Consider the following 25,201-nt stretch of genomic DNA (forward strand, 5'->3'; position numbering starts at 1 on the left):
GAAATATAGCAATTACTTGCAATAGAACTGGTAGTAGTTCATACCATATGTCTGGAATACAAGTGTGGGGAAAATAAGACAACTAAAAGAGATTAGGAGAGTATTCTGTGAAGTAGGATTTCTCAGTTAACCTTATAAAAAATGAATCATGTCCATTAAGAGGAAAGGTCAAAGACAATCCCCACTTTCAGCTCAGGTTATCCAGCTTACTGGGAAATCATGTTTTGGGTGTATGTTTTAGTAGGATATAACTGTTTTAGTGTGGCAACAGATTATGAAATGGAAGAGCTGGCTGACACTGCAAGGCTATTAAAAATGCATTTATTTAGCCAGGAAGGGGGTTTGTGTGGTGATTCACAGAGCATGGCAACAGAATACTAGATGACGCTCTTCTTCTTTCAGTGTTCAGACATTTAAAATATTAGTTTTTTGGGAATTTGGGTGATTCAGAAAATGATTTTTGGAATCTCTTCTGACTGGCGACCTGTCCAGGGTGTATCCTGCCTTCGCCCGAAGACTGCTGGGATAGGCTCCAGCACCCCCCCGCGACCCTGACGGAGAAGCGGCTTAGATAATGGATGGATGGATGGTTGGATGAATCTCTTCTGGAAGTCCCAGTTAGGAATCACCAAAACAATGCCACATCTCAAAATTTCCTAACAGAGTTAAACACAGGCCTACATGCTGGTTAAGGAGTTTACTCCTATAAATCTGCTGCAGTACCACTCGCTGTTCAGTAATTATGGAATGCACCACACAACATAATGTGCGTGAGTATTAGCTCACCTGGACATACCAGAATTTTGTTTAAATCTGCTGTAATGCTAGCAGTCAGACAGAAACTGTAGAGAAGATCATGCTCTCTATTCTCTACTGTCAGCACTCACTTCTGGCACTAATACCCCAATTAACACGTCCGCTGTGCAGCCCAAGACATCAACAGGGCCAATGTAAACACACAAGTGGCAGTTTCCGCTGGACGCATGGTGGTAGGATGCTTCCTCTCATGGTTTATTTCGCTTTCTCTGTGCCCGCTTGTTAAAAATCACTGTTTTTACAGTCGCTCATGATCACTGACACCTGGCCTTGGCCTAATAAAACTTGCACCAACCAGTCATTTATTTAAGCCGGCCACTTTTTCCCCTGAGCTCACCGTTCTCTCTGGGAGAGCCTCACACTGGGTGACTCACGGCAGGAGCATTCATGGGAAAGACAGACATCCTGCTCTAACCAGGTATGAAAAAGAACACTGTAGCTGCAAAGCCTGTCCTGTAAGATGAGCCAGAGGGAAGATGTAGAGATGAAAATGTGTACTTACAGAATGTACGATGACAATGGCAAAGATAGAGAATGTTATGAGTCTGTAACCAGTGGAAAAACGTGGATTTAAATTTTGCCTTAAAAAAAGTTTAATTTTACCTTCCTAGTGGAAAGAGTGGATGGACAGCAGTCTCCTCCATCATATTGGCAGTAGGCTCTGTTGTTGATGGTGTCACACCATCCATCTCCAGCAAATGGCTTAGGGAAAAGAGAATTAGCTTTGAAGTCTGTCATCATTTTCAAAACACAACTCACTGACAATAACACTGTTTCATTTGCAATCCATCATATTTCTGCATATTTAACCAAAACTTTGTTTTTTTATGGTTGTTGTTGTTTTCTTTTTTCTCTTTTTTCAGCCCCAAAATATTTTAATAATTAAGAATATCACTAAACTGGAAAATCTAATTGGGCAAAATACAGCTTGTTTCTCAAAATACCCCAGTGCTCTAATCAGATTTCATGCATGAACACATTTTTCCATTGTGACAATTGAAGATCAACACCTATCTCTGAATATTAGATGAAACAGAGCCTCCTTGAATCAATCCCGATTGCATTCTAACACTGAGAATTAAGCCAAAAGCTTAATAAAGCTGATTCATATGAAAATAAAAGAGATATACTAGGTTGGCCATAGCCCATCCAGTATTTGATATTCCACAAGCTTCCTAATCCCCCTACTTAGATGTCATGGTTCGGAACCATTACTTCACCTGTGCGAGAGAAAACTTGTAGTTAGGCATTTTGCAATGCTTTTGGGAGTTGAGTCCAACTTTCTGGAATGGTCTACAATTATCAAATTTGAGTTACATAAAAACCTCAAATGCGTCATAATGACAGCCTTTAACTTTTTCAACTTAACCTTAGAGTTTTGATGCCAAAAATAAGAAAACAAGAGCAGCCTGCCAAAGATACTTTTGGCTTTCCTCAAGCATGTGGAGTCATTTCAAAGAGTCCAGGTTCTACCTGAACCCACAGCCTAGCACAGGAACAGCTGCTGTGGAGATTTCTGTAGAATTTCACCCCTGGTAAAGTACACCTAATCCAAAATGTTTTTCCTGTCCTGTCCTTAACCTCAGGTCATAAACAAATATCATTTTTCATTGTTCTGTTTAAAGCTTTTATGTTTGGCCAGTGATCAATAATGACTTATTGGTGAAGTGATTTATGGTAAAGCATGAACAAAAGTCAAATGTGTATTCTTGTTCAAAGTAAATTTAGCCTTCTAATTACATTGCTATTACTTTGTCTGTTGAAATCTACTAATTTCTAATAAAAACACATTCTTTGAAAAGCCTGGGAACTGCATTGCATTATTGCATTATTCAGTCTCGCACATTAAAGCTCTAACCATGAACTGTTGCAGCTGGAGGGCTATTTTGCAGCTATGATAACAAAACCTTTGAAGAAGCATTGGAAAACCACTTCAAGTGTAGGGACCCAGTGTTATGTCACAGCACAATGTCCTCTGCTAGTAAATTCAGTGGCTATATCATCACATTCATGGCAATATATCAGTCATTCCTGACTGGGACTATAAACGCATGAAGGTACAATAAGTGCTGTGACCCAGTAGTTCAGCTGGAGTAGCAGTAAACGGGAAGGATGAATGGAATTCATCTGTTCAAGCTGAAATACAAGACCATAAAAGCATCTCCACAGAGTGGCCAATTCAGCCATTCACATCCCTCCAGCAGAAGGTATCAGTTCCTATAAATATTGCCTGCCAAAATGTTATCAACAATTTGGAATATATTGCTGCCTTTTTTCTCTCCTACCACTTTGCTGACACATTTTCAACAATTCAATAATTTCAACATTTTCAGCTCCTCATTTTACACCCCATTCTCAGTATGAGAGAGTGTGAGAAGCACTTTTTTCCACTTGATGCGTCATTCCCAGAAGGTTTGCGTTTGAAAGATGTGCCTGTGTGGGTATTCCAGGGGAGGTGGGAGGTTAGAGACCACACGGATGGAGCTGAATCATTTTCCAATGTGAAAAATCTAGAGGGGGGGTCTTGTCTAAGTCAGAACTACTCCCCAGACTTTGACTGATGCCTTCTACGTATGCAGCTAGCAGTTGCATAACAGAACTGTGGTAGCCACTTATGCCCTTTTTCCTGAAATGTTGTTTTGGGCATGGGGCACATTCTCCAAAAAATCTGCAGACACATTGAATCGATCTCATTGAATGCCATCGTCTGTGGGAAAGCACTCGCACCGGCCTGTGGACAGGACCTTTATTGGACCACAAATGCATTCAGAATCCCAGCTTGAAACCGACTAATTTGGGCCATTTTTTTCTCTGTTTTAGGTTTTAGTGATTTTTCTGTGATAGTTTTTGATGAATCCATTACTTCTGCACGAACATCTTAGACACGATTTAAAGTGTCAAATTGTGGAAAATCACTTGCTGAGTCACCTCTTTAAAAATAATGTATTTTCAAAACACACGATTAACCCCTAGTAACTGTTTCTGAGCCAAGTGTTCATCCTCTCAGAAATCAATGTGTGAAAATGAAGAGCGACCATACTGACGTAAAAAAGGGGTTTCAGCACAGAGCTGCTCTTCCATTTCCCCATAAAAACAATCAAGGTGTCTCTTCACCTTATGCAATGCTGAGAGAAATGAAATCCCTGAAGATCACACTGACGTGTGGCAGGAAGACAAACTCAGTAGACCGACTGACCAACCATGTCTAATGCTAGGTGCAAAACACAATAAACAAAATAGACGCCATGGCAACAGCAGCTAATGTTTTGAAACTCGTTGTTAGTGCTGGCATCTTGATTCAGCGAAGTATGAACCTCTTGATTGGGTCTCCCCGGAGAATCCCAAAAGGCAGCTAATTATGTTCCCTCCTAGTACACTTCTGATGTAAAGTGTTTTAAAAATAAATTAAATAAAATCAGACCATGCCAAGCACATGTCTAAATGTACAGTAACACTTATTACCAGGCGTGGAAAAGAAGTTTTTATACAGTGTACATTTTTATGTGCTCCTGTTTTCATATGCTCCTGTTCTCAGTATCTGTTCAGTATCTACAACCCCAATTCCAATGAAGTTGGGACGTTGTGTAAAATATAAATAAAAACAGAATAAGATGATTTGCAAATCCTTTTCAACCTATATTCAATTGAATACACTACAAAGACAAGACATTTAATATTCAAATGGATAAACTTCACTTTCTTTTGCAAATATTCACTCATTTTGAATTTGATGCCTGCAACACCTTCCAAAGAAGTTGGGACATGTGCAACAAAAGATTGGGCAAGTTGAGGAATGCTCAAAAAACACCTGTTTGGAACATTCCACAGGTAAACAGATTAATTGGAAACATGATTGGGTATAAAGGGAGCATCCCTGAAAGGCTCAGTCATTCACAAGCAAGGATGGGGTGAGGTTCACCACTTTGTGAACAACTGCATGAGCAAATAGTCCAACAGTTAAAGAACAATGTTTCTCAACATGCAATTGCAAGGAATTTAGGGATTTCATCATCTACAGTCCATAATATCATCAAAAGATTCAGAGAATCTGGAGAAATCTCTGCAAGTAAGCGGCAAGGCAGAAAACCAACATTGAATGCCTGTGACCTTCGATCCCTCAGGCGGCACTGCATTAAAAACCGACATCATTCTGTAACAGATATTACCACATGGGCTCAGCAACACTTCAGAAAACGACTGTCAGTGAACACAGTTCGTCGCTCCATCTACAAGTGCAAGTTAAAACTCTGCCATGCAAAGCGAAAGCCATATATCAACAACACCCAGAAACACTGCCAGCTTCTCTGGGCCCGAGCTCATCTGGGATGACGCAAAGTGAAAAAGTGTCCTGTGGTCTGACGAGTCCACATTTCAAATTGTTTTTGGAAATCTGAATTGAAAAACCTCTGGGCCAAAGAGGAAAAGGACTGTCTGGATTGTTATCAGCACAAAGTTCAAAAGCCAGCATCTCTGATGGTATGGGGGTGTGTTAGTGCCCATGGCATGGGTAACTTGCACATCTGTGAAGGCACCATTAATGCTGAAATGTACATCCAGGTTTTGGAGCAACATATGCTGCCATCCAAGCAGCGTCTTTTTCAGGGACATCCCTGCTTATTTCAGCAAGACAATGTCAAGCCACATTCTGCACGTGTTACAACAGCATGGCTTCATAGTAAAAGACTGTGGGTACTAGACTGGCCTGCCTGCAGTCCAGACCTGTCTCCCATTGAAAATGCGTGGTGCATTATGAAGCGCAAAATATGACAACGGAGACCCTGGACTGTTGAGCAACTGAAGTTGTACATTAAGCAAGAATGGGAAAGAATTCCACCTACAAAGCTTCAACAATTATGTCTTCAGTTCCCAAATGCTTATTGAGTGTTGTTAAAAGGAAAGGTGATGTAACAGTGGTAAACATGCCCCTGTCCCAACTTCCCAACTTCTTTGGAACGTGTTGCAGACATCAAATTAAAAATGAGTGAATATTTGAAAAAAAACAATAAAGTTTATCCGTTCGAACATTAAATATCTTGTCTTTGTAGTGTATTCAATTGAATATAGGTTGAAAAGGATTTGCAATTCATTATATTTTGTTTTTATTTATGTTTTACACAACGTCTCAACTTCATTGGAATTGGGGTTGTAAAAACACATTATATTTGCTAGTGCACGCCGATACCTTTTAACACTGTCACATCAGAATCTATAGAAAAAGACAATGGACAGCTACTCTCTCATTGGAGCTTGCAAGCAGGTATGCAGAAGGGGCCATAAGAAGAACTCATAGAAGTTGTTGCTTCCCCACTTTAAGTGACAGTTATTTTTGATTATGTTGTTGTTTGCTGGGCTTAAGATGTGTTTATGTGTTTCATGGGCTTATTGTGTTGGTGTGACTTCATTTAGTGTAGGTTAGTGTTGTCTATAAAGATAAAGCATATGGTTGGGACTGACCTGCTTTTATTCAGGTTGTTTCTTTCAGTGGTCTTTCTGCCTTGATACAACTCCGATCCTTTAGTGCACATTTTGCACTATATTTACACCACAATTGTAGAGGTAAAGGACATTCTTCATATATATGCGGTAGTGAGGCATATTTTGAGAAGTTAATCAGTTTAAATGTCTGTAGTTTGAAAAATGACAACTTGTAATATCTACAGCGCCAGTGCTTTGACAACATCTGAGCCAGCCAACATAACTAAGCTACCTCAATGTAAATGTGAGTGTGCCACTAATACACTTTGAGTCTCACTGCTTGAACAGCATGCCGAGTCTTGACTGGGGTAAACCAAAGCATTCTGCTTTACCATGCTTAACCAGCAGTAACAGGGCATTCAAAATCATAATTCACAAAATATAGTTACCATTTCACATAATCAATCCAAAATAATGTCAAAGATAACCACTTCAAGTGTAGATCACTAGTCACATATGTCAAAGTGATTTCACTGTAGCTTTTAAAATGAACTGGCAGCTAAAACAGTCACACTACAATATAAATCGACAAATTTAAACCTTACACTAGCAGAAATGATTGTAAATTTTTCTCTAGTTCTAATAGTCATGCTATGAATGTATGCTTATATGGTTTTGAAACAAATACGTCAGAATGCTGCTAAAGTGTCCCAAAGATGGCTGATGACATATTTTGTGTGATATACTTTTGAGAAATATTAGCACAACTGTGCAACAATCATAATGAGAAACAGGAGTACAACACTTCAGATGGCTGGCCTGGCCTAAAGCTTTAATGGGGCCTGAAATTTTGATCTGAAATTGAAAACAGCCCAAGAACATTCCCAATCCACAGCATCAAGTTTGGAATTTGAACCTGACTACAGCCCAACCAAAGCCTGTCTGAAACCAACCTGAACTTGCTGTTTTAATCGCATTTTCCCACATGTTAACTTTGTGGAACTTCAACAGCATGAATAATTACAGTGAGCCAAACTGAAAAATGTTTAGAGTAATGCATGTAAGATGGAAGAATAAAGTAGAAACATAAGTTAAAACAGGTTAAATGCAGACCAAAAATGAATTACAGGTGACAGACTATGATACTATGAGAAACATCAAGAAATCTGAACTCTTTGCTGTCTCTGTTTTTTAGACAAACTCCCTAAAAATCTCATGCAGTGTAGGACTTGGGGGCTTCCTGGGAAAAGCCTTGCCTTTTTCAAATCTAATCGAGTCTTTGACTTGGTTGTGACAGGATGGCACCGGCGACAGAAGGGGGGACAAGAAGTAGAATGGAGAAGGATAAAAGTCAAAAATATAAGCAGTCCTGTTTCTTCTAAAGTTAAAGCTTAGTAGTTAAAACACACACACACACACACACACACACACACACACACACACACACAAACACAGGGCTGTATTTCAGGCTCCACAATCTTTTCTCGTCCTCTCACAAAGGTCAGCTCAGGTATCCCCCACACTATTCTTGGGCATCACCCTCCAGCCCTCCTGGCACTCTGTGTACAACTTACCTTTGAGCCTGCCTCACACCTCATGTGCATCTCCCAAAGTGTAATCTGGAGATCCTGATCAAGATTTAAACTGACAACCTCTTGCCGGCAGAGGCAAGGCATCTACCAGCAAGCCAAAGGTTTTAACCACAGCACTGGCACTGGCTGTATTTTTTTGGATTTTTTTATTTTAAGATTTGCAACTTGAAGTTCTGTTTCTATGCATTTCAGAGTATCTTAAACCAGCCAGTCAGTCACTGACTTGAAGAAATGCACACTCACTAATAACATACCTTACAGCTGTCTATGGTATTCATGCTCATATATATATATATATATATATATATATATATATATATATATATATATATATACAGGCGTTGGAAACACTACAGGCCTCACAATATGATATCACAATATTTGTGCCACAATACAATTCTATTACAACAAATTAAAAGATGCATGTCTGACCTCACAAACAAAAAGAGTGGGAGCTGCAAGGGGGGTAATAATGCTTATGGATTTACAATGGGATGTCATGAAAGCTCATGTAGGTCTAATGTGTAGGTGTCCCAATACTTTTGTCAATACGGTGTATCATGATACACTGATTTTTATCTCTCACACCTAGTTACTGCAGCAAGACCCAGACAGCAGCTTTGTCCTTGAAATATCAGCAGTAATAACTATTTTGTACAGTTTAGTATTGTGATTGTTGTTTAACCCCTTAAAATAATAAAAAAAAATAAAATAAAATATGTGCTCTGATCATAAATAGACAGCAAAACATACATTTGCTACTTCCATGTGTCTTAAATGCATTTCCAGTGACCACACGTGACCAGATTTTGTGACTGAAAGAGGGGTTCTGCTTTCAGTGTTTTCAAAAAACTATCCATCGCAAAAACAACTTAAAAAGATCGTATGACCATGCCAGCCCAGTAGGGGGAGATAACACCCCATAAAATTTGATGTCATACATCTCAAGAAGAACACTGTGTGCATGCACAATGCAAAACATAGAATGTGCCATGAAGTTAAAGCAGAGATTTTCAATCAACATGAAAGCATGTTACAAACATGCTCCAAAAAACCTTCGTTTTCTTGCTCCCACTGCTTCCAGAACCTTTTTTTAAGTTGGATGTCTAACATGTAAATTATAAATGGGGCTGAGGTTTTGTTCCATTGAATGTTTGTCTAATTTAAGACAAATGTTCTGGTAACGTGCTATCATGCTGAACTATACATAAGCCACACCCCCGCATGTATTACAGGTAGCTGAGAATTGTGAGATCAAATGTGTAAGGATGACACACTATACTGCCAAAAGTATTCCCTCGTCTGCCTTCTCACGCATATGAACTTGAGTGACATCCCATTCTTAATCCACAGGGTTTAATTTGATGTCAGCCCACCCTTTGCAGCTATAACAGCTTCAACTCTTCTGGGAAGGCTTTCCACAAGGGTTAGGAGGGTGTTTATGGGAATTTTTGACCATTCTTCCAGAAGCCCATTTGTGAGGTCAGACACTGATGTTACATGAGAAGGCCTGGCTTCTTCCACACCAAACTTGCTCATCCATGTCTTTACGGACCTTGCTTTGTGCACAGATGCGCAGTCATGTTGGAAGAGGAAGGGGCCATCCCCAAACTGTTCCCACAAAGTTGAGGTCTCTTGGTCTGCTAAAGCATTAAGGGTTCCTTTCACTGGAACTAAGGGGTAAAGTCCAACTCCTGAAAAATAACCCTAGGCCATAATCCCCGCTCCACCAAACTTTACACTAGGCACAATGCACTCAAACAAGTATCATTCTCCTGCTAACCGCCAAACCCAGACTTGTCCATCGGATTGCCAGATGGAGAAACGTGATGCATCTCTCCAGAGAACACTGCTCTAGAGTCCAGTGGCGGTGCTTTACACCACTGCATTCAATGTTTTGCATTGCACTTGTTGATGTAAGGCTTGGATGCAGCTGCTCAGCCATGGAAACCCATTCCATGAAGCTCCAGTGCATGCCCTGTTCTTGAGCTAATCTGAATGCCACATGAAGTTTGGAGGTCTGTAGTGATTGACTCTACAGACAGTCGGCGACCTCTGCTCACTATACGCCTCAGCATCACCAATTGCTTCCACTTTGTTACAATACCACTGACAGTAGCCTGTGGAACATTTAGTAGTGAGGAAATTTCATGACTGGTCTTGTTGCACAGGTGGCATCCTATCATGGTACCATGCTGGAATTCACAGAGCTCCTAAGAGCAACGCATTCTTTCACAAATGTTTGTAGAAACAGTTTGCATGCATAGGTGCTTAATTTTATACACATGTGGCCATGGAAGTGATTGGAACACCTGAATTCAATAATTTGGATGGGTGAGTTAATACTTTGGCAATATAGTGTAGGTACAGTCAAATCATTATATAGTTTTGACAAAAGGTATAGTACCCCTAGCTGTGGGATTGTTTACATTGGGCATGAAGTTATGACAAGTAATATACATGAGAAATATTCAAGATTCTGCACTACTTCTAGATCACTATTCAAATTTTTAAAAATTTCCGACACTGACCAAGTTAAGGCCTTTGTAGAAAAAAGTCTGATTTTTTTTGTTTTATCTCTACAACTGAAGCTTGCTTTCAGATGGCTCTCAGGTGGATTTGATCTGCTTATCAGAGGTGTTGCACAAACTTGTGGGCCTTCCAGTTTGCATGTACATTGTCATTAATGCAAAAGAGCATAAAAAAAAACAACTGACATTCGGAAATTTATTTTCAAATTTGGTGAGATTCTACTTTTCTCTCCATTTGTTATGCCGATAATGTACAGTAATTTGAAATAAAAATTTTGTATTGAGTTAGAAAGAAATTCTAAATAGAACCATTTTCACTAGTAGTCTCAGACGTTTGGACCCCAATGTAGCTTTAGAATCATTTAGGTTGAGGTGATAACACATTTGCAAGAATTGGGCACAGTACGTTCTGACATCTCCGAAACAGACCATTCTTACACTTCCGTGTTCATGACTGTGGAAGAGTAAATAGTAGTGTTACACGCTTGTGCTGTAAACAATGGCGGATACTGCCCAAAATCATTGCTGCATTCCTAAAAACACCAATAATTCAACTTAACAGCTTTACTTATGTTCAACTTCAAACGTTCAACTTCACCTGAAAAGCTACGTTTTGTCAATTTTTAATGGGTAACTGACCAAAAAAGACGGTAATACAGAACTGGGTATATGTGGCACAGACGTCTGGCACAGCTGCCAAAACTAGAAGGCTAGAATAGCCTTTCCATCCATGTTGGAGGAACTTTCAGACAAGCCAACTGCTCTCTCATTAACCACACTGGGGCTGAATAAAACTTTTTGAGGGAGGCTAAAAACTAGCAACCCTTCATTGCAACCCTGTTCAACAGTGCAGGCGGAAGTTCAATAATGCTATTATTTACAGCCAGATGTGATGACACAGTGACTGAGAGAAATGTTTATAGGGTTTAAAGAGTAAAGCCAAATTAAATTATACATGTTTTCAACTCGCACATCATCCCTAAATTGTGGATCACACAGAAACAATGCAGCTGCATTTTGCCCATCAAGAAGAAAACTAGAAAAATGCAGCTGTCAAAGATCTCCACCCTGCAGAGTGTTTTCAAAAACCTCTTTTCTCAGTATATGAAAATGTCATGAAGATGAGATGCCAAAACACAAAGAATAAAACTTCAAAAATATCTGTATACAATTTGGTCTTTTGCGTAGCTTGTTGTCAGACAAAAATATCCCACAAATTATAATTTGTATAAATGTACAGACTGTTACAAACATTTAGATTGCATGGACCACTAACATAACTTTTAAACAAATGGGAAAGGACAAAAAAAAGAAGGTATGCAACTGTTTTTGTCTGCGACGACACAGTTGACTAAAGCGTCCTTGGTTGCTGTCGGGGATGCCTCAGCACACTCACACTACAAATGTTATGTGGTCATTTGCCATACTGACTACCTCTGAAGGTGGTTTGAGTGATCGGATCAAAATGGGCCTCATTCACCAGTATCTTCCTAAGTTTTTTCTTACATTTATTCTTGAGAAAGGTTGCAGGAATAAAAAAAAGTAACTTCAATAAAGTGGGGACTACATAATTTGCATATGTGTATTTAAAAAGTTTAAATAAAAAAGCTTTCAAATCATTATTTAGGCAAAACCTGCTCTTTTTTGCAAAATGCACCAATTAATACACAAATGTTAAGAAACACCAGATTAACCTTTTTGGTTCTACTTTTTTATTTGCTTCATCAAATTAAGCATATTGTGACACAGCAGGCAAAGGTATTTTCCCCATCAAAATTAAACAAATGTGTTTGTAAAACTCTTTTTTCTGCCTTTGACCACAAACAATTGTACCCATGTTGCCACCAAATATAAAACACGCTTTTCATAGGTGTTAAATAATGCACAGTAAGTATTTACTGTCAACCTTAATGGGCACTATGGGACATTTGTGCCTACTGATAAACCACTACAGACACTTTTTACTGCCAAAATGAAGTTTGTGTGCAAAATCTAACTAGAGATGGAAAGATAGACCTGGCTATGTGTCTAATTTTCAGTCCAAATAAGCAATCATTTGCCAATATTTCTATAACTTAGCCTATCCTGAGAGCTGACCAATGACATAAGACATATAAGCCATATTTCTCCTGAGGCGCCAGAATCTACTAGTTTACAGAATCTAATCATTAACTACTGCACCGTTCAAGGTGGAATATAAAACTGGCAAACAAGAAGCTGGCAAATAGGAATTCAACATCAGTCTTGTCATATTTATTTCACTCAATTGATTGAAGTATATTACATACTTAGCTTTTATTTTGCTGTAAACATGCTATGTAGGGCTGTAATTAACACAGTTTATTGTCAAATGTTTTAAAAAATTATTCTTTTTTTTATTATGGTTTTTGAAGTATCTGAAAGTAAAAATTATGGAGCCCCAGAGGGACACATTTAAAAATAATAATAAATTTGAGTGAATGTTTGCAATTCGTACACATGTTTTCTTTTATTTGTGTTCTCGATTTCTTAAATCATTCCCTGGTTTTCTTTTAATCATGGTCTTGTTTTACTGAATGCAGGTTGTTGCTTTTTTTTTTTTTATTTGTGTCCAAACAAAATAAATGTAGCAAATATAGAACGCTAACAGTTTCCTGACACTGTCTGATGGGTTTTGATGTGTTAGATTGATGAGATAATGGACAGAGATGCTCATTAGGTCTGATTTTGGTTTGGGGTCTTATAAGGAAACTGCAGCTCATCTTCAGCACAGCACCTGGTGGAACTAACTAGGATCATTTGCAATAAGTCACTAACATGAATGAGCATAAAAAGAGCATCCCAGGGAGTAAAGATAGAGAGCGGTTCATCACTTGTGAAAGATTATGCAGGCAAGTAGTGCAACAATTCAAGAATAACATTTCTCAATGTACAGTAGCGAAGAACTTTCATCATCTATGAAATAGTGTCATTAAAAGATTCAAAGAATCCAAAAAAATCTCTATGTGCAAAGTATAAGGCCAAAAACCAGTAATGGCTGGCTATGATCTTTGGGCCCTCAGGTGGCACATCATTGAAAACTGACACAATTCTGTAGTAGAAAGCCCTGCATGGGCTCAGGAACACTTATGAAAACCAGTGTCTGCAAACAAAATTAATTGCTGCATCCACACATGCAAGTTAAAACTCTGTGCAAAGAAGAAACAATATATAAACAGGATCCAGAAACACTGCTGCCTTCTCTGGACCTGAGCTCATTTAAGATGGACTAAGACAACGTGAAAGTGTCCTGTGGTCCAACAAATCAAAAATTTTAATTCTTAAATGCTTAAATTTAAATAATTAGTTGGCCCCACTTTTGCAACTTAAACAGCCTCCACTCTTTTGCAAAGGCTTTACATACATAAATGTGGCTGCGTGAATTTGTGCTCATTTAGTCAAAAGAGTATTTGTGAGGTCAGATGAGAAGGCCTGGCTCTCAATTGACATCCGAAAGTGAAAGTCTTTTTTATGCTGTAGTCATACTATTACACAGAAAACCAGCCCTACACCATTACCCTCCTCCACCAAACTTTACTGCTGGCACAGTGCATTCCAGTAGGAAGCAATCTCCTGTCATCCACCAAATCCAGATTTGTCCATCAGACTGCCAGACAGTGAACTATGATTCATCATTCCAGAAACCATGTATCCACTGTCCAGTGGTGGCATGCTTTACAACTCTGATGCATGGCATTGTGCATAGGGATCTTAGGCTTGTGTGCAACTGCTTGGGCATTGAAACCCATTTTATGAAGCTCCCAATGTATTGTTCTTCTGCCGGTGTTTCTTCCAGGAGCAGCTTGGAACTCAGTAGTGAGTGATGCAACAGAGGATAGGTGATTTTTACTTACCAGTGGCACCTCTCTATGGGTTTTCATGGTACACTGTAAAAACTGGCTCGTCAGATCTACTTAAAAATTACTTCGTGGTAACAAATGATTAAACTAGCTTTATTCAACTTAAAATACTACATTGATTGAAAGCATCACTCAATCATACTGGTTTCTGAGCTGTTGTTGCTCCTAGATGCTTCATAAAATTTTAAAATATTATCACTTACAGTTTACTGGAGCAGATGTAGCAAGGCAGACATTTCACAAACTCAAATAAACCCATTCTACTGCCAGCATGGATATGTGCTTGGATTTTTAGAGCTGTTAGCAGTGGATGTGGCTGAACCACCTGAATTCAGTAATTAGGAGTGCTGTCCACATACTTTGGCCATTTACTGTACCTATCGATGTGAAAATGTTGTTAAAAATGTTACAAAGCCCCTGGTCTTTTGGCTTAAGCCCCAAATATTTTCAACTACTAGAACACTCCAGTCATAGCAAGCCACTTCACTAACAGGCCAAGGCTTTCTGCCTCATTAAACAATCCTGATTCAACTCATCAGCTAATTAGCAAGGCCTTCATGAGTTTCATCCAAAGTGCTAAAACTAGCCTGTCAAACTGCCCCCACCCTTTTACATATAACTAGCCTATTACATGAAGCAGCATCTGGATAAGCTCTGGTGTAATGCATTCATAACACATGCTTCACTGGTATACTTTATAATGTCGTCATGGAGTATCTAGCTAAAAGCTATTGTTTTGCTTAGCAACATGCAAAGGCAACAGAGGAAAAATAGGGGCCTGGCAAGTAGGTGGAATTCTTTTAATATCATAACATATTTCTCCTGAGATGATGTGCTTGATAGATAATTCCAGACAATGTTAAAATGGAATGAATACTTCCTGAAACCTGCCTGCTTTATTCTGAAATAATATCACAAACACCATACATGGACAATCTTTTTTGGCATTAATGTAAGAAACTCTATGAAAAGGGTTGTAATTTTTTGGCATTATTTTGACCTTTGTTCACACTAATTGATTTCAGATGCTAAGAAAGATTATTTATAATTAAATAAAATTATCTGTTCTACTTTTTTACTCAAATTGTACTTTTCATTTTCTCTGTGACACTACATTCTCACAAAGCTGCAAAGTATAGCACATTCCTTCTCTGATGTACATGAGGCCTGACATTGATTTTTTTCAGAGATACAACCCATACCAGATGGTTGTATGCTTCAGTATGCTGTGAGGAGAATATTAAATATTCGGCATTCAGATACTATCACATTAATGTCAGATTGCAGGTCCTACCGCATTTTTAGACATACCACAGTTGGGAGTGTAAAAGCTGATTAGTCTTCTGTGAAGATGCACATAAACTAATCTGCATCAAGACTCAGAGAAGGGTTCACAGGTAAGTGTAGCTCGCAGAGGCTCACAGAGGTCACAGCATTCACATCTCCACAATCTAACTACGTGTTGTGCAAATCTGAGCAGATGTGCAATAACAATACAAAAAATTATGGACTAGATAACTATATTCTCCTTTTCCATATCCTGTACCTCATGTATTAATGCATCACAACTTTCTTCTTGTTGTTCTGTCTTCTCATTTTCTGTACATTCTGGCTTGAAAACTGCCCCCTACTGCTCATGTTCATATTCACACATCTATATGAATGTTTGCACACAACCCTGCATATGTTCTCATATTCACAGGTTTGCATATGCATATATCAGTAATGCAAGGCTCAGAGGTGCTATTACTTTTTGTGAGCACCTCAAACAACTGTTCTGATATTTTGCAAATCTTCTAACGCTCTCCCTCAGTGTTTTGGAAAAATAACTTCATAACTCGAGTCTCTCAGAAAAGTTCATACGGTGTGAAAAATGTCCATTATTCAGTTAGATACTATAGACCTTCAGCCTGGAAAAATCAGCAGGTGCAAGAATTCAAGCTATACTTCAACCATTTTTGTTTGTTGATATTTACCAAAGATTATTTTCAAGGAATAAACGCCTCATAAAGATGTTACTGGCAACATCACTGGACTGGTGGAAAAAAAAACTCAGTTACATTGGAAAACCTCTGTCTGTCTCTGCCACTTTATTTTTGTGGAATTTCATACTGTACCAAACTCCACTCCAGGTTTCTACTCCACAGATATTTTTCATATTTTTCAGTACTTTTCATATCCCAGCCAGCAACTAGGAAAGTGACAGCCAAAACTGCCATAGAGCTCTCTCTGTTTAACACAGTCATTATTTATATTCTCAAAACGGCAGTTAACTTCATCAGTTTTACAGATAAAAAACTTTTTACAGGTTTAACCCAAATTATGAAGACATCAAATAAGCAAAAGGCATCAAACGGTTGCATCTTTTCACAACAGACAAGTATGCTACTCTCATCTCTGCACTGAAGACCATTTGCACTTTGTAGTGACTGATTTAATATGGCCACTGGTTCCAGAACTTCCTTTAAATTCCCCCCGTCCAATTGACCTGCGCACACCAATCAGATCATAGGTTTACCTTGGCACCTCAGCGCCGGGCTTGTCAGCAGCCCTCGAAGAGTTAGTGCTTTGGATGACCGTGAACAGGATTCCATGAATTGTGGGTTGAAAGAGGGAGGAAGTGAGGGCTGAATTGTATGTTTTATGCTCATATATAAACCACATTTTGCAGTTGTGTGGCTCTCTTCACAGCGCTTTCACTCTCTGATAAAGCAGCCTCCACAGAGACGCGCTTGAGTTAGTCAGCGAGCTGAGGGGGAAACGCAACCTGGGTCACACTGCCTATTACTGCTGAGTGTTTCTTTTGGCTGTGAGCAATGTCAAAGACATCTCGGAGAGTAGATGATGTGGGAACTCCTTTGACTAAAAAGCGCCTCACTGCCTGCACCACCTGCATCAATATACAGAATAATTCATACATGGCCATTAGCAAAATCATTTTTTTTTAAAAAATGTGTTTACTGCCAGCCATACTCCCTTTGTGGATGACGTATCACTCCTTACTATGAAAACTTGCATTATTTTCTCTCTCTTCTTTTGAAGTCTGGGCTTCAGTGAGTTAAAATGGATGCATTCTCTCAGTAGCTGAACATAAAAAGTTATCCACTCTATTTACTTAGCTTAAGCACAATATAACCAGGAGTGAGCTGAACTACGTTTATTCATATGGATGTGGTGGGTTTGTACTTTGCTGAGTATTTTCAAATGATACTTAAATGATGGGTTTTATTCTGTTCTGCAAATGACAGATGTTAATTAGCTCAAAGAAGACCGGGGCAGTTCTAAGGAGAACTCTTAACCAAGCTGTTTTTGGGAATAAGAGTTTTACTTGTTCTGGGGCAATCCTCTTACCTCTGATTATAACAGGGCCCTAAAGAGTTGTATAAGTTTGCTCTGGGAGCTGTCTTTTCATTAAATGTGTCCACATAGACTGACAGAATTTCAGATATGCCCTTTTTGTAGGGTGACAAGCTGTTTCTCTCTATTGGCTAGTGAGTGCTGCTGACCACATCATTGGCTCTCTAAACTAAAACAATCAACAACTGCCTTATCGCTCATGGATGATTACGATCTTCTCTGGGCCTTTCCAGCAGTGGGGGACCACCTTCACATTGAGCTGGTAGTACTCCGTCAGAGTACTCATTCTTCTCAAGCTGACAAGGACCAGATGTGGAAACTACCATTATTCATCAAGTTCCTTGTGTCACAGTCGACATACCAGCACAAAAACCAGTCTCTGACTGCTGTGGAGTTGAACCTTGAACAATGAAGTTTGCTCCCAGGAAGGAAGTGAGAATGCCATTTGTGTTCTGCTCAAATACCGTGCAAACTTTTGCCAAGCAATACTTACCTCACAGGACTGAATGCAGTGGATTTGCTCCGGGTTTGGATGCCAACTCATTGTGCCTGTACACACAATGCTCTGCATGCAAACAAACATAAACACACAAAGAGAGAAAAGAGGCAGAGAGTTTCCTTTAGTTCGTTTATGTTTTTGACATCTCTTGTAAAGTTACTTTTTGAAGACAAATGTTTTTTAATGGCCAGTGATGGTATTTTTAGTACGCTGTAAGAACAGAATTATAAAATGGATTCAAGTCCTAAAATCTGACTGGCTGAGCTGTATTTGAAGCCATTGTGAAATACACGATATACGCACATCTACGACTGCATCACAACAACTGAACTCTGTATTACTGTCACATAAAATATCCTTGTGCTGTTAATGGAATAATCTTTTAATCTAATGCTGCTTGCATGGGCCACCAAGTGTACTGATGTAAGAACCTGTTTTTGTTTAAACTGAGGCGCTTAGGAACTTATTTTCTTAACTAGTACTAAGCTGGTCAGCTAGCTAAAAGCTATACAGCGTCATCATTAATATCACAGGCTTAAATTAAAGTACTTGCAATATGATTCACTGTAAACCTGCAATATAAAAGTCAAAAGAATGTCACTAGAATGGCTTATGCACTTCAAACATCCGTGTTTCAGTCAAAAGATTTTAAAATTCTAGTTTCTACAGCCAAATAGTGCACTATTTGAGTATGGATATGGCTGAATCACAAAGGACTATTTTAATGACTATTTTCAGCTATATTATGCACTGTTGGGATGCAGGAGCTAATAATGAAATTCCTACATAGTGCACTACTTAGCAAGCAGGGAGCAATCTGAGATTCAGCCCCAACACGAGAAGAGGAACTCCCTTTGTGCTGTATAAGACTCACAGTGGTAATTTGCTGACCAAAAAGTGTTAGGCATTAAACAGTGTAATGTTATGATATGCTTAGTATTATAATACAACAAAAAGGTAAAAAGTTATATATAATGACCGAAATATGTGGTGATGGCTGATCAAATGTCTCTGCATTACGTGGTCCATGGTTGCATGGCATGCCATACGCTAGAGGAACTACATTTCTTAGTGGAAAACTTGTTTATGTTGATTATTACCAATAATGAATTATTGTCTGAAAAATGTGTATTTTATCATATAGCCGTTTTATAAAATCAATAAGCCACTTGAGGCCATGCATTACTGAGACTTTAACATGGGGAAGGGAGTTTTAGGCCATAAACATACTCAACGCATGTACAAGAATGCAAAAGACAGCGCTCGGCCAACTTGTGCAAACGCTCTGTCCTTCTCAGTTAAAACACTCAATACTGAAGAGGGCGATAGAGGACAAATCAGAGAGGGGTCTACTGTTATTCTAACAGCCACAACAGCTAAATTAGGACAAGTAGAGCAGAGTGAGCTGCTTTACGTCTTCAGTGAAAACAGAAAGACAATAGTGTTTCATATTTTTTATGTACACCATCTTTGCGTGAGACTCAACTGCTGGTCTGTTATGACAGTTGAGAAAACACACGGATGGTACAAGACTGCTTGGACAGGCTTGGCTGTAGGTATAGCAGCCCTTGCTGTGAGAATGCAGCTTGCATTTGCGTTACATTATGAAATGCATCATGACACACATTTGAATGCAACTACACACAAAACTCAGCATGCATAACTCGAAGCAACTGCGTTTGTGCCCTTGAAGATACCCTGCTTCATGTTGTGCCAAAGAACACCATCCCCTGTGATAAAATCGCAGTAATACATGGCTTCTTGTGGCTTATTGCTTCAGTAGTCATCAGTACTGCACAAAGAACTTGTAGTTTATCACTGTCAACTAAACTGTTCAGATGCCTAGAAATGTTTTATAGTTTCAATTCCAAGATTGAAACTAATTGAACTAACTGTACATGCACGATTAATAGTAATAAAAACCTGGTAAAAACCTGAAAAATAAACAGGAAACAAAGTGTTTCAATCACTGGCTCTCTCCCTGTCTGTCTTGTTTGAAAAGGCATTTCATTGATTTGAGGTGAAACTACTATTCATTCCCACATGTGCAAATCAGATCCATTCCTGGGGAGGTTTCGCCATTAAATTCTTGGAAATCAGTCCCTTATCTCCACTGCATCTCCCTCCTACCTTGACCTTTCCTCCAATGCTCTTACCCAATCTGCAAGAGTTTGGACACTCTTCCTGGAAAGCACAATCTACGTAAGGGTGCTGAAGTGTAGTTATAAACACTGCAAAAAAGCCTGACACCTTGAGAAACTCAGTGCTTGGTGTGTGGCATTTTAATTGTCTCCTGTATAAATATTTCCCCCAAACCACCACTATTACAAATTGGTGTGGAGATGAAAAAATGGGGTCAACCTTTTCACTCCAAAATGGACAATGGAACAACAATTTAGAGCAAGGCACAGGGCAAACCAAGCCAGCTTATCACTCAGATATGCCAATGGTATAATTATAGACATCAGCTTGATTTTAAACTATTAAGTGTATAGCCACTTAGGTTCCTGGCACCTGATAGGTCCATGCAAAGAAAGATCTAGCGTTTTCTCAAGCCATGGAAGATGAAGCAGAAGGCTTTCTTGGAGAGAAATACATTTTAATATCTTAACTTCCCCCAGATTCTAAGGGCTTACTTCTCAAAGAATTTTTGAGGCATGTTTCTCTTTCACAAGGGGATCCCTTGCAATGTTTTTACGCAAGGAGACAGTTTGCAGGGAGAAGCTTGGACCCTAGTCAAAGCACTTGTATTGGTGTATTGGTGTGGTCTGAGCTGATCTTCATGTTTTGTGCACACAAAGTGTTTCTGGAGAGTGTTTAGGACTTAGAGGAAAAACAGCTACCTAATAGCATGTTGTGGTGAAACCCCCCCATTACCTTACCTGAACCTTAGTGGGCAGGACCCAGTGTTTGAGAGTATCAGCTGTGGAATTACTAGCCAACACCACAGGGTCACTCAAGGCCACAATGCATGTTGGGTAGCAGACCGCACCTGCCGTGACACAAAGCAAGCTTTGCTCAAGCCTTCATTTGCATCTGTTGAATATATTCATATGAACACATTGAAAAAAAAAATTGGCCAGGCACAGAACTGGTCATCCGTGGCTCGACAGCTTGGCAGGTGAGCATGCAAAGTGTTCTACCATGTGCAACTTGACTGTAGTCTTATTTCCCAAGCATGTCTAGACCTTTTAATATGCTACAAACCATAACTCAAACACAGTAAATATTCCTCACAAAACAATGTAAATAGGCAGCAAGTTCCAACAGAAATGATGCCTAGGTAACTAATTTGAATGATGAATAAAACTGAATGTTTTGTGATGGGATCTCTAATGTCAATGAAATCAATATTGATTTAACCCCTCCAATAGCCAGTATCCACCGGCAGTACTTTGTGTAGTGCATAAGCAACACTATATGGTAAGTCTGTAATTTTTGAGGGGTTAAAGCTGCAATAAATCAAGTAGTTGACAACATGGCTTTGCCATATTAATCAAAGAGGAGAACCAATATGTAGCTCTGCTTAAAACTACACCTCACCTACACCATAACCCTCATCACAGGTGTACTCTACAAAGTTGAACTCTGGAGGGGCCTGGCAAGCTCCCTCAATCTTCTCACACATGGAGAAGTCTTCAGTCCACCTGCCATCTTTGGTACATCGAATTGTATGCTACATGGATAACAAAACAAGAAATAGATAATTTGTGATAAATCATTTTTGATCTTCAAGTTGAATTACATAAAGATGGTTTAATTCTAAATGTTCTAGAAACAATAGAAAAGAGTGCAACATTAGAAAATGTAGTGAGAGGTGCTGCATTTAATTGCATGGTAGACAGTCCATATTTACCCTCTCACTAGCATCCGGGCAGTGTAGAGTACAAACACTGTCAAAGTCCAGGTGGGTGGTACACGTGTACATGCCCTCAAACATGGCAGGCAGAGCAGGACATGAGACAGGGGAACAACCACCCTCTTGCCACCTGCCTCCCTCTAAACACTCCAGCCTCAGAAATCTCCTGAAAGAAACACACACACACTTTTGTATTACTATCATTATGGCATGTTCCATTGACATGTATTGTTGTAATTAAATACTACTGTGTCTACACCTAACACTAACCTTACTCTTTTAACAAAAAGCCTATTTAGTTTTTTGAACATTATTAAAATTTTGCACAAAAAGCATCTGTAATGGGGACCAACAAATGTCCATGAGTCCACACTTTCCAATCATCCTGGGAACATTTGGTCTCCACAAAGAGAGAAAAACAAAGTACTCGCAGACACTATACTTAATATCAGAGCATAGCATACAATTTCATTAAACCTAGGAACAGGACTACACACAGGATGTCACAGTTTGCCACCAGCCTCTACTTTTAAAATCTCATAACATTTCAATACAATGCCCAAAATGCCAACCAAGCAAATGTGAGCATTCTGAGTAGATTTGTGTCAAGTTCAAGCGACAAACCATCAAGCCCTGGCTCATACAGAACTGTTACCAGTGAAAAACCCACAGAAGCAAAAAACAATACCTGCCTTGATTATTGCAAAACACTCCTCTTGAAACATAAACACTAAGTCATAAACACTAAGCTGTATTCTCATAATGGAATGAATTTTAGAGCGAACATGTCAAAGGTATTAATAAACAAAGGCACTGAAAAACGTTTATTAGACCTGCTGGCTATCACTTTAAGTATGAATGGCCAATTAAAAGTGCTTAAGAGACGTTCATATATTTTACCAGCTGGTTTAATAACCTATAAAGCTATGGCAGGTGTACATGTTGGCCCCCTTTGACTTAAATGGTGCTAAGCTGCACTGTCTAACCTCACAAGATGATTTTGCTCATATGCCACTAAATTTGTTTATGTATACATCAAAAACCACAGAGTTGGCTCCATTCGATGGTTATTTAGAGACAATCTTCGTTCTAGAAACACATGGGTCATTTAAAGAGAAGTCATTTTGTGTCTAGCATATGTCAACACAGCAGCCTCAAAACCAAATGCAGAATCCACATAGACATACCCTCCAGAGGTATACTCAATATCATAATACTGAAAAAAGATAATGCATACACAAACAACTGCTCAAAATACACATGTGAATAAGTGTTACAGAGCAGTAAGTACTTACTTTTTTGTTTTTTTGCTCAGGGAAGTGACAAAGTAACCAGGACTGCATTTGTAGCGGCACACAGTGCCCAGATCATGCCTGCTGCCTTCACACTGGGAGGGCAAGAGTTTTGCATTGGGAACGACTGGTGGATCCAGACACTCGATCTTACAATATGCTTCAGGGAAGGACCACAGCCCATCTTCAAGGCAGTCCAATGTATCACTCTCACCTTGGCAAAATTAAAAATCACATAAAACAAAAGAAATTAAAAGGCCATACTATAAAACCATCTTCTCTGGAAAAGGCGCATCAGTTTTAATGCGAAGCTGTTTTCTTTAAAAGCTAATGAATGCCAAATCACTTCATGCTAACATACACCTTATGTGGTTTATATGCCTAAAATGTGTTTGAAGCCATATGATGGTGGTATGGTAAAATATATCTAATTAGAATTTGTTAAAAGTTCTTAAGCAATTTTATTGGCCAATAAAAATATAATGGACCTCTTCCGCAAAGTATTTTTTTTTACTTTATAAAGCATACAAAGCAGCAGATCACTTTGTAGCTGCAGGCAAATTTAGCAGCTCAAAAAATTGCTCCAAATGGTCCATTGTATTTTTCTAACAAAAAAAAAAAACAGCTAGCATTACTCTCAAAACTACTAACATATTAATTACAGTACATGGTCAAAGCAATTGACCTTAAATTCATAAATAGGGTTCAAAAGACCCAAGGAAACTGACAGTACTAACACCTTTGTATATATTACAGCACATGTGAATAGTGAGCTTCAGTACCAAAACCAAGAAAAAAAAAAGAGTCTTGCCATCAAGACCAATAAGCATAGTTTCTCAGTGATGCAATGTGCTCATGCTTCCTGAGAACCCACTGACCACAGTCTTCTCTGCAACCCGCCAGAAGGAGAAACCTAGGCTTGTCTATCTGAGCACAGCATTTTAGGCCATGGAGCCAGAGGGTGCGGAGGGTCCAGCTGACCCTTGGGCCACCCTGGACAGAGTAAAGAGGGGTGTGGGCTCACTGCCAGGCTGTTCAGGGTTTGTTGGTAGTGAGTGCCTCTCTGAGGGTTGCTGTAGTACATAGACTGAAACGCGCTCTTGTTCTTGTCTTGTTTCCTCTCTCCACCTGTGTACTGCCCTCCTACGGTCGTCCCAGCCCTGCTTTCCTGTTTACAGAGTCAGAGGCAAGGGGTATCTGGAAGGTGACCAGGGGCGTCCGCCAAGTAGACGTACCATCCACATACACACACACACACACACACACACACTCTCATCCCTAATTCCCCAGCTAAACAAAAGCAGACATAAACTTTGGGGATACATAAAATTATGCAGAGAATACATGGAATATGCACCAAAACACAAACAGCAAGCTATAGAGCCACAAAGTAGTGAACAGTGTGAAGGCTGTTACCCTGCAGGACGGCGGGAGAGTTGCAGGAGAAAGTGCACTGCTTGCCGAAGGTGGTGCCCCAGGGGCAGGAGAAGGAGGCAAAGTAGACATGCGACTCATCAGGAAAACCACAATCCACTGGCTTACAGGTGACCACACGGTCCCAAACACCATTTTCACAGCTCAAATCTGTCTCTCTCTGAGGTCAGGAGAGAGAATGAAACAGAGACACAGATAAGGAGATGCCCTTATGTTCTGTCTTTCTTAATGTGTCACAGCCAATGAAGTAGTTATTCTAGGACTATCAGTCAGTAGCGTCTTACTTATTCACTAACTACCGTGAAACAAAAATGTAATCTCTGTAGTTATGAAAGTGAGGAACTAAATGTATTTATTGTAGTGGGTACACTAGGGGAGAGAATCGCTACATTCCCCATTTCTCCAAAAGAAAATGTGATGTCAAGTCAAACTAACATTCTAAATAACATCAAACATTTAGATACTTTTATTTGTGAAGTAGACAAACAACATTCAAAACAGACTTTATTTTTAGATATTCAAAAGTGT

At 39.2% G+C, this 25,201-nt stretch overlaps 1 protein-coding gene across 1 annotated transcript in view; it reads right to left on the minus strand.

Moving 5' to 3' along the window:
* pappa2 (pappalysin 2) overlaps positions 1-25,201 on the minus strand; it is a 58,237-nt gene that overhangs the window by 3,318 nt on the left and 29,718 nt on the right. The window contains exons 16-22 of the mRNA XM_017718430.2: positions 24,656-24,833; positions 23,243-23,453; positions 21,945-22,113; positions 21,632-21,764; positions 20,971-21,080; positions 18,083-18,154; positions 1,420-1,518 (exon numbers count right to left, since the gene is read on the minus strand). Coding sequence (XP_017573919.1) covers positions 1,420-1,518; positions 18,083-18,154; positions 20,971-21,080; positions 21,632-21,764; positions 21,945-22,113; positions 23,243-23,453; positions 24,656-24,833 — 972 coding nt within the window. The remainder of the gene's footprint in view (positions 1-1,419; positions 1,519-18,082; positions 18,155-20,970; positions 21,081-21,631; positions 21,765-21,944; positions 22,114-23,242; positions 23,454-24,655; positions 24,834-25,201) is intronic.

This window comes from Pygocentrus nattereri, chromosome 2 (genome assembly GCF_015220715.1).
Source record: "Pygocentrus nattereri isolate fPygNat1 chromosome 2, fPygNat1.pri, whole genome shotgun sequence".
NCBI classification, from domain to species: domain Eukaryota; kingdom Metazoa; phylum Chordata; class Actinopteri; order Characiformes; family Serrasalmidae; genus Pygocentrus; species Pygocentrus nattereri.